Below are 9,545 nucleotides of genomic sequence, written 5' to 3' on the forward strand. Positions count from 1 at the left end.
TACAATAGCTGCAAAGCTCCCTAGATTCCAATAATGTCATTACATGCAAATCTAGAGCTTTTGCAAGCAGATAACCAGATAAACAATAAGAAGTAAGCAAAAATTTCCATTATGAATTAACTGATGTTCAATTGCATCCATTTGTACTTTGCCAGAGATGCTAACAAAATCAACATGCCTGCAAATTCGGAAAGGTTTGAAGAACAGATTAAGCATCCAGAAAAACACAAAAGAATTTCCCTCAAAACAATAGTTTGTAACCATCTATTTTGTTTTTATAAAGTTTAATGCATAATACATTTAAGTTTTATTTTATATCGTAGTAATATAGTATTTGAGCATCTACATTTTTAACCAAGATTAAAAGACATTCCTGTCTGGTTAAATATGTGTTAACATTTGAAAAGGATAAGTGCTTCACTTGTAGGATATGCTGAAATCCATACCAGAAACTCTCTTTAAAAATAAACCTATACCAGATGAGCAACTCAAATATATATTGAAGGGGATTTTCAGCTGTCTTCAAGGCACTTTTCAATGTCTTGCTAAACTGATAAAACCACAATATTTGGTGGTGGTGGTGGTTTTTGGTTGTTTGGTTTTTTTTAATACAGACAGTTTTAGATGGGAAACACCCTCCTGGAATATGTAAACGGCAATACATGACATAAGAGAAACAAGAGGGGAGCTGGGATTGGCAGGATATATTATGTATTTATTTCTAAGTAAATACCATAATAAACACTGAAAAGCTTTGAATGAAAAATAAAGAGACTTCCCTATACGATGGTTTTCAGATGATTTATTACCAATAATGTAAAAGACAAAAACTAGGAGAAGGGAGTGGAAAACATCCCAGACACAAGAACACTTGCACAGAGCTAATCAGAGCTTTGCAAATGTTGGAATATAAATAATTTAAAAGGTATCTCTACCAATTAAAAAATTTTAAAAGGTACATAATTAAGTTTGTTGGCTTTACAAAAATCAGGTGCTTTACCCTAAAACCATAGTGTAAGGGTCATTTCATTTATACCTAGGAACAATTAATGATTACAACTTAAAATAATCTTCTCTTAGATCTGCAAATGAATTCATTGGAAGAGCGTTGTCGGAGCAATCCAGGGTCCGTGTTCTTCCAGTGTCCTGTGGCCAGCACCAGATGTTTCAGGAGCAAGGTACATGAAACTGCGAAGCAAGCAATGATGCAATAGCTTTCCCAAAGAGTTCTGTCCATTTGAAACCCCCCACACTTCAGGGCTGAGTTGTGTCTTCTGTTACACAACAAAGACATCCTGGGGCAATGTTTAGGGGGGAATTGCAACATGTATTTTAAGACATACGGTAGTCTGAAACCAACATGTTTAACGAGGAGACTGCGCTGCTCTTAACAACTCTGGAGCAATGCCTACCTGACTTTGGCATCCTCTGTCACCCTGACATTGTTTTAGGATCTGGTTTTCTGAGGCCAGTACCAAAGATCAAGGATGTTCTGTTCTGAGCTAATAAATAAGTAAAAAACCAAAACAACAAAAAACCCAAACCACACAAACTCAACCCTTCCTTCCTGCTGCATTTTTAGTCTTTCCAAGTCATTTCAGTTCACACTGCAGTACGCTTCCACACCATTCAGCACACTTGCACAAACACGCATTAAGTACAGCTCAAGAACAGACTGCCGAGTTTCTAACTCACCACTGACAAAATTCACCCTTGGGGCTATGCACTAGCAAAGTCCTCTGTAAAAGCAGGTGCAGGGCTGATGTTACACCAGAAGGTGACCTACACCTCAGAGGAGTTTTGGAATACATAGAAAAGCCATGTCCAGCTAAGTTAAGCCTACCAAGCATTTCCGAGCAGCTACACCACACTAGCCACCAATGTAACCCACGGTCCCAAAAGTGGATGCTCTCCACACCACACTGCTCTCTGTCAATACAGAAAAAAAAAAATATCTGGGTAAAGTAAGAAACCTCTCAGTCTTATTTTCATCAAAGCACATGACAAACTAATGCACATAACATCCAGATGGAATTCCATAGTATCTGAAGTTATTCCCTTTGGTCCCCAAACTCATTATGCACTTGGGACTGGAGGGGTTATTCAGCAGCCTACAGACAGGCAAATGCTACCCCATCCCAGTGACATCCTGAATACCAAAGTCCAGAGAGGACACGGACCTTTGCAATGAGAAGCTCAACAGGAAAGCAAAGCTACAGCTGTGGATTTTGCTATCCAATAAAAATTTGCCTTTTTCTACTGTCTACCTCTTCACAAGCCGTTCCCCCAATGCCAACAGCTTCTCACACCTGATCCCAGCATCTCCATTCTATGTCCCTGTACACACGGTGCGTTTTCTGAAACTTTCCGAGTTACAATTCCCTTAGTGCAGACAGTACAATGTTGGTAAAAACTAGGCACTGATGTTTTTCTACCACCACATCATCAAGACCTGACTTTCCAACAATCCAGGGATAATTTTTGACCTGATATTTTTCATTACAAGTCCTACTACAAATGCTAGCATGATACACAGACTACAGTGCTGCAGAAGTCATTATAAGAACACAAGATACATCATGCCATTCACCTAAAGAACTTGAATTACCTGATCCTCTCTCTGCTGCCTGGAGCTGCAAAAGCAGTTTATCTCCTGCTCTACTCAGAATTCCTCTTCTTTCCAACACACGCCTTCAAACCAGACATGATTGCCATAGGATAACATCTTTGTATCTGTTAAATGCAGAATTCCAGATTTTTGTCTGTTAGCTTTTTCCAGCAATTTCCAGGAGATGGTTCTTCTAGAGAAAACAGTCTCACAATCTAAACAGAAAGGAATGACAACTCTGGCTGGCTGTAATCAAATGACCTGGCAGATTCTACGCAAGAGAGCAAACTGCCCTTGTTTTTGCACATCACCACAAAGCATCAAATGGATTTCCACCTGCCAGGCACTATTCCACATTCTTTCTTATCTGTCAGGTTTTTATCTGGGAAAATACTTCCTGTTATTTTCACCTGATTACTGCACTGTGGGGAAGGGGAGAGAACTCACGACCTTAAAGGCAAAGAAACAAGTTCCTTACTAGTTATGTTCCCACAGAAAACTGCATTCAGGCCATTCTGATGCTTAAAGCAGGAATTAAGAGCTGAGAAAGAGGGTCTGTACCCGCTTTAGCTAGCGGAGTTAGCACAGTACATTAGATGGGACTGGGATGGATCAGAGCAAGAGAGACGGCTGTCAGTCAGCAACCATCCAGGACACAGTCGTTCCCAAGGTACTCCGAAGTTTCCAGCTCTATGCTGGAGAGGAACCGCCGCACGGTCTTACGACAGTTGTAATCCAGCGTGGTGGTGTACACAGTCTTGGCGTGCTTCGGGTAGATGATGGTGGTACTCGTGAAACGCTGGGGCTTGTTGCGAGGCTCAAAGTGGACTTCTGCTTTGTAATTGCGCCACGTGCAGTTTGGGACACAGATGACCGTCTGACTGCAAGAGGAAATGCTTAAGCCCACTGGCATATAGATGTCATCGATGAAGTGCTTCTCGGAATCATACTTAACTGAAGACGTGTACCTGAAATACAAGGGAGACATGCATGAGCTCGGCTCCAGAGCAGCAGGCTGCATTTTCCGGAAAGCAGAGCTGTTGTGTACCAGGGTGGCTCCTCAGCCCCGCACCTGCCACCTTAACAGAGGAACAGCCACATCTCACAAAAACTGTCTGCTGGTGTCTTACTCATTTACGGGAAGAGGGAAAAGTCTTACATTACTGACATGCCCGGCACTATCACTGTTTTTGTCCAGCTGCCAGCACTAGCAGGTTATCTTCTCAGTCCTCGTGTCCATCGTTTTAAGCCTGAGGTCTATGAACCCAAGAGCCTCCTTCAAACTCCAGTGCCTAAACCCAGAGGCCTAGATCCACATTTAGGCTTTGCACATAAGCATCCCAATTCCTCAGAGCGCCAAGTCCACAGAAGTACATGTTATGTTTTCAGTTCTCCTTTGTCAGGAGTCACATGGGAGTTCTCTGCTATTGCTCCTGGCATGGGGCACTCTCTGAAGGCAAACTTCTGAAGATTTGACTGGCAGGAAAATACTACTATTGCACATCAAACTCTGCCGGCAAGATAATCCTCTGTTCCTGGATTGCAAAAGAAAGTTTTCATCACCTTCACACTGCAACAACTCCGTGTTAGCTTTTCTGCAGTGCTGCCTGCCTTCAATTGCAGCCACAGTGCCGGCTCCTTCCCCACACCAGGCCGTTCCTCCCCTACCCTGTGCTAGGCTTCCATTTGATTCTATCAGTCTAGTTCTGCTTGCACAGTAATCAGCTGGGAGCCTTCATTGCTCATTACTGCAAATCATGATGTTCAAAGGAATAATTCGCAGGCTGTGAAGTGATGCAGTGCATTAAAAAAAGAAATAATAACGCACTCCCTGAATACTAACTTTTCTTTTAGTTTGCACAACCAGCCACTGCTGATAAGATAGAAAGTGTTTATTACAAAACCATGAAGGTTACAAGAACAAAATTCCTTTCCCGTAATAAAACAGTCCTAGAAAGATGGCTGCTTTGAAGATCTTCCCTCATGATTACCTTCTGGTTAATCAGTTGAAAGCCAGTATTTAGAAGCAGTGCAATGAAGTAAAAGCAAGAGCATAAAATACAGGAAAGTCTTCCTGGAAAACAGCCATATGGGAGTAAAACAGGCTGAACACTCCTTCAGCCTGTACAAATATTCAGGTCCAGGAGTGTACAGCTGCGTGGAACAATAGCTCTGCAAATAAATTAACTTGACTCACAGGCGCTGATAAGGCCTAACTACTCCTTTACATGCTAACTCCTTCAAAATGAGAGGCCTGTAACACAGTATTTACCTTATTTCCTTCGGTGGTAAAGGGTCAAACTCAACTCCTTCGCCAAAGGATAAAGGACACAATCTTGGAGGGCAGCTGGAGAGAACAGGGCTGGGGGAAAACACAGAATTCTGCAAAAAAAGCCAAAAATAATTCCTTTTATGTAACGATACAGTATATTCTCAGGAAAATGCATTTATTTAGCCATTAGTACAGAGCTGCTGAGGTTCACATTTACATGACATGCAAGAGGATCTGCTAGTCCAAGACATGCCTACAGGTGCAACTTGCAGGTCTGACTTCACACTAGTCTACAGCATCAAAGATGTGGCCAAGTGTATTTTTTGAAGACAAAGTCCTAACTCCAGGAGCTTACTTCAGGGGAGCCACTCTGGGAAACGAGAGGAAAACACAGCCCCTCGGTGCAGCACAGCTTTCTGCAGCACGAACTTGAGTTCACGCTGAATTTATAGCCAACATTGTACAAGTGTATGAGAGCGAGCTCTCCTTGCGGGATTCATCAGATCTGCCCACAGGCAGATCACAGCAGGAAGTTATTGCAGGACATCTTGCTGTGAGCAACCTCCTTGTAGCTACTATTTGAAGGTATTAAATCCAATTTGTGTAATTCACACACAACCTGGTGGGCAGGATTAACTCATTCCCACTGAGCAGCAATTCACGGAGGGTCCCCACGCTCCTCTCTGTGACAGGCAGCGCTGTGAGCCAACACCGGCCCAGCAACATCCCGCAGCCAGAAGCAAACTAAAGCGGCCCTGAAGGGAAGCAACCTGCTTTTGTTTTTGCAGCCACCTCTGCATATGTGCTTTACTACACAGGGCAGAGGGGGCTGTGAGCATCTCTCCTGTTCAACACGGTACTCTCCTACGGCCTTTCCCAGTTCACCCCTGGAGGAAAGGGATCTTTCCTCCAGATTTGTGGTTTCTAAAGTATTTGTACTAACAGCTCAGCGTCAACATTCAAAAATTATTATGCAAAAAGCTAGCACAGCTCTACCTGATACCATTAAGTGAAACGATGGTTTAATACACAAACTTCCTACTCTGCGTCGCTCTCTGGAATGAGAGCTCGTTTTCCACAGGAGTTTCCAGAGATGCGACACGTCCCAACCCCTACCTGGGGCAGGAGAGACCAGGGCTTCCCTGGGCCAGAGCCCACCCCAAAGCCGGAGGCTTTTGTAAAGCCCCACCAGCTCCCCGGCCGCAACGTGGCCGGGTCTGCGGCCCCGCCACCTCCCCGGCGGCTGCCTCCCGCGGCGGGTGCGTCAGGGGACACGGCGGCAGCCAGAGCCGCCGGTGGACCGGAGGAAGCCGGGGGTCGGTGGTTTCCAGCTTGTGCCCACGCCGGCTGCCCGGTGCCAGCCCCCCGGTAAGCGCCGTGCCGCCCGGGTGGCTGCCCACCCTCCTCCCCGCCAGGACGCTGCGGGGCCGCCGGCCCCTCGGTGCGGGAAGGAGAAGCCTCCCGGCCGGCCACCCCCGACGGGGCACGGGGCACGGCCCGCGGGGAAGCGGCTGCTCCGTTCCGCCGCCCGCGGGGCCCAGCACCTGCCGCAGCGGGGGCCGAGCGCGGCGCCGGCGGGTGCCCGGGGCTACGGGTCCCGCTCCGGGCTGCGCCCCCGGCGGAGGGTCCCGCCGGCCCCGGGGCAGCGGCGCGGGGGGCGGCCCGGCGCTGCAGGGGGGTGGCGGGGCCGGTACTCACCGCGGCGGCGGGCGCGGGCGGCTCTGACTCCGGCAGCCCGTTGGTCGCGGCGCGGTCGGGGCTGCCCGAGGAGAGGAGCCAGGGCGGGGGGGCGGGCCCGGGGCTGGGGGGCAGCCCGGAGTCGGGGCTGTCGAGCCCCGCGTCGCCCCGCTTCCTCATGTCCGGGAGGTCGGGTACCTCCCGCAGGCTGAGCCGACCCACCATGGCGGGACCCCGCGCCGCCCTGCCCCGCGCCCGAGTCCGCCGCTCCGCTCCCTGCGCCGGCTGCGCCCGGGCGGCGGCGGCGGGGCGGGGCCAAGGCGGCGGGGCGGGGCCAAGGCGGCGGGCGGGGCCGGCTCCCCTCGCCTCCCCGGTGCCCGTCCCGTCCCGCAGCGGTTCCCCCCGATCACGGTGCCCCCATCCTCCCCGTGTCCCCCTGCTCCCGATGCCCCGCCCCCTCCCCGTTCCTCCAGTGCCTCCCTGCTGCCGGTGCCTTAGGTGCCACCATCCTCATGGTACCCCCGTGCTCCCAGTGCCCCCATCCTCCCGGTGCTCCCAGTGCCCCCATGCTCCCAGTACTGCCGTCCCCGTGCCCCTGGACACGGTCCCTGCCCAAGTGCTGCACCCTCGCTCCCATCCCAGCCGCACGGCAGTAGCCAAACCAGCTCCTGCCCGGCTGCCCTAAGCACAGCCCTAATCCATCCTGTGGACTGTGCACCATCCTAGTGCGCTGCCCCTTCCCATGCCAGCAAGGATTGTGGGGAGCACTGAAAGAGTGAACCCCGACTGCCAGATCCTGCTCGGCTGTCTCCACCTCCAATACACTGCTTTCCTCAACAGCAAGGGTCTGTTGGGTGTTTTGGCAGCCCCACAGACTCCCCTGGAGTGAGCATCACAGCTGCCTGGGACAGAGGGTACAGAAAAGCAACCAGGAATTAGTGATAGTGCCCATGCACCACCACCAAATCTATGAAGTAAAGCGTTTCTGCTGAGACCAGCCTGCCCCGCTGTCTGCTGGGCACCCCGGGTGGGTGAGCAGAGCTGGGGGCCTGCGACAGGACACAGTGATTAATGCTGGCACTGGGATGGAGCAGCCCGGTGCTTGCTCAGCCCCTGGGCAGGATTGGGATGACAGCAGGGGCTGGAGAGGAATCGGGGGGCCACCCAGGCCCTTCGTGGTTCAGCCAGCCTCTCCCATTGCTCAACCTCAGCGGCAGCTTGCAGCGGAAACAAGGGCCTTGTTTAGGCTGCAAAGCGGCAGCTCTTGCACACCAGCTTCACTCACCCCCGGGAGTTTACTGAAACCCTTCAAAACTCAGTTTTCCCCCAGGCTGCTTTTTTCTAAACCCTTCCCCGAGGACTCGGGCAGCAGTGCTGCCACCCTTAATTGCATCTTTCACGCAAAGCTGCTGAAGCTGAAACAAGAAAACAGAGGGAAAAGGTCTTCTTAGCACTAGAGGAGACCAAGGGAACGCTTTTTGGAAAAATCCTAATGAAATAATTGCGCCATGTCATCAGATTTGGTGGGGGAATACTCTTGTGGAGGGAAAGCAACTGTCTGCAGCCGGCCAAAGTCAACACTCCCCTGTGCAGTAACAAGCAGTCTGGCCTGACAGGCCCAGCACAAGTGAACCCAAACCCCTGAAAAGAATTCCTTCCCTGCCCCAAAATTAAAAGCAGAGCAGGGCTTTCAGCCGTAGGCGTCTGTGGTTTGCAGCTATGCGGTGCTGGGAACTCCGGAGACTTCCTCAAGGAATTTACATTCCTTTGAAGAAATACTATGAGGCTGTTTGCTGAAAAATGCAGATGGAAAGAAAAAGAACATTAAAAATTTTGATTGAAATCTTTGGGGTCTGAGTAAATGTGCTGGACAGGTGTTTTCTCCCTTTTGATTTAAATACATCCCCCAAAAAAGAGGTTCTGGTCTCCGTGAGCAATGGGAAAGCTGATTGCTCCTCACTTCAAAATCTCCCATAAAAGCCCTTTATGAAATTAGACGCCTCAGAAGGCGCTGGAGCAGTTTCCAGATGAACGCGATCATTATTTCAGAGCTGCTGTGCAGCTCCTGGGCTAAAACCCATGCTGCCAATAACCAAGTTAGTGCAATTTGGTAGCAGGGGGGGGACCTGTGGCACCTCCCAGCAGCCACTTCTGAGGGCTGCCAGTGTCCCCACAGCTGCTCCCGTGGGGATCAGGCTCTGAGCATGGGGGATCTTGGTGCTTGGGGAGCTGTGTGAGGCTGCAGCTGGCCGTGCCTGGGATGAGCAGAGCCCCACGGGCTTCTGGAAGTCTTGCTGCTCTTTACTTACTAGCAAAAAAGTCTCACTCTGGCCTTAACACAACTGACAATTTTTTTGTGCCCTTCCAGGTGCTTATTTCTGGGCTTGACAGGTGACACGGAGGTGTTTGAGCAGCCAAGTGGGCTCCGCAGCCCAGCCTGCCTCGCACCGGGCTCAGACCTGAGGATCTCCCACAGCGCCAACATCCAGAGCTGCAAATTCACCTGCTAGGATGAAAAGGAAGCATTTAACCAGCATTTAACTACTTGATAACTAAAATACTCTTGATAGTTACTGTATACAGGGACCCTGCTTTTAAGGCACGTGTACTCTGCCTTCTCAGAAAGCCCGTTTCTTCCTGAGCCTCTCAAACCGTATCAATCTGTGCTGTCCCCGATGGCACTGGAAATCTTTTCCCCTGCCTGTACATCACAGACTGTTTGTCCATGTTATTTACTTTTCAACTGCCTGTGCACAGCCGGGACAGAGCAGATATGACTATCTTATCAAGATCCTCCTTCCATAAAGGACTTTCCACTGGGCCAGGCGCGCTCGGCTTAATCAGCAACCAAACAATAGGCGCATTGATGCAGCACGGGGGTCTGCCGCGGTGGGCAGGGGGAAGCAAATCAGAAGGATCCCATGTTATTTGATAACGGTGGAAAATTATTTCCAAACAATGGGAAATGCCAGGCTGCTCCCTGCAGCG

At 49.9% G+C, this 9,545-nt stretch overlaps 1 protein-coding gene across 1 annotated transcript; it reads right to left on the reverse strand.

Moving 5' to 3' along the window:
• Positions 1-782: 782 nt before the first annotated feature.
• On the reverse strand, positions 783-6,866 carry RFLNB (refilin B). The gene is made up of 3 exons (XM_037372149.1): positions 6,579-6,866; positions 4,881-4,990; positions 783-3,576 (listed from the first exon to the last, which is right to left on the reverse strand). Exons 1-3 carry the CDS (start codon positions 6,780-6,782, stop codon positions 3,246-3,248), a joined length of 645 nt encoding a protein of 214 aa, XP_037228046.1. The 5' UTR covers positions 6,783-6,866; the 3' UTR covers positions 783-3,245.
• Positions 6,867-9,545: the final 2,679 nt, after the last annotated feature.

The sequence above is a fragment of the Falco rusticolus genome, chromosome 1 (genome assembly GCF_015220075.1).
Source record: "Falco rusticolus isolate bFalRus1 chromosome 1, bFalRus1.pri, whole genome shotgun sequence".
NCBI lineage: Eukaryota > Metazoa > Chordata > Aves > Falconiformes > Falconidae > Falco > Falco rusticolus.

Excerpts from the sequence above, each read along its gene's own strand:
- RFLNB (XM_037372149.1), bottom strand. The coding sequence starts at position 6,782 with ATGGTGGGTCGGCTCAGCCTGCGGGAGGTACCCGACCTCCCGGACATG. Across the intron at positions 4,991-6,578 it reads CGCCCGCGCCCGCCGCCGCG|AATTCTGTGTTTTCCCCCAG; the intron begins GTGAGTACCGGC and ends CTTTTTTTGCAG. Across the intron at positions 3,577-4,880 it reads TTACCACCGAAGGAAATAAG|GTACACGTCTTCAGTTAAGT; the intron begins GTAAATACTGTG and ends CTTGTATTTCAG.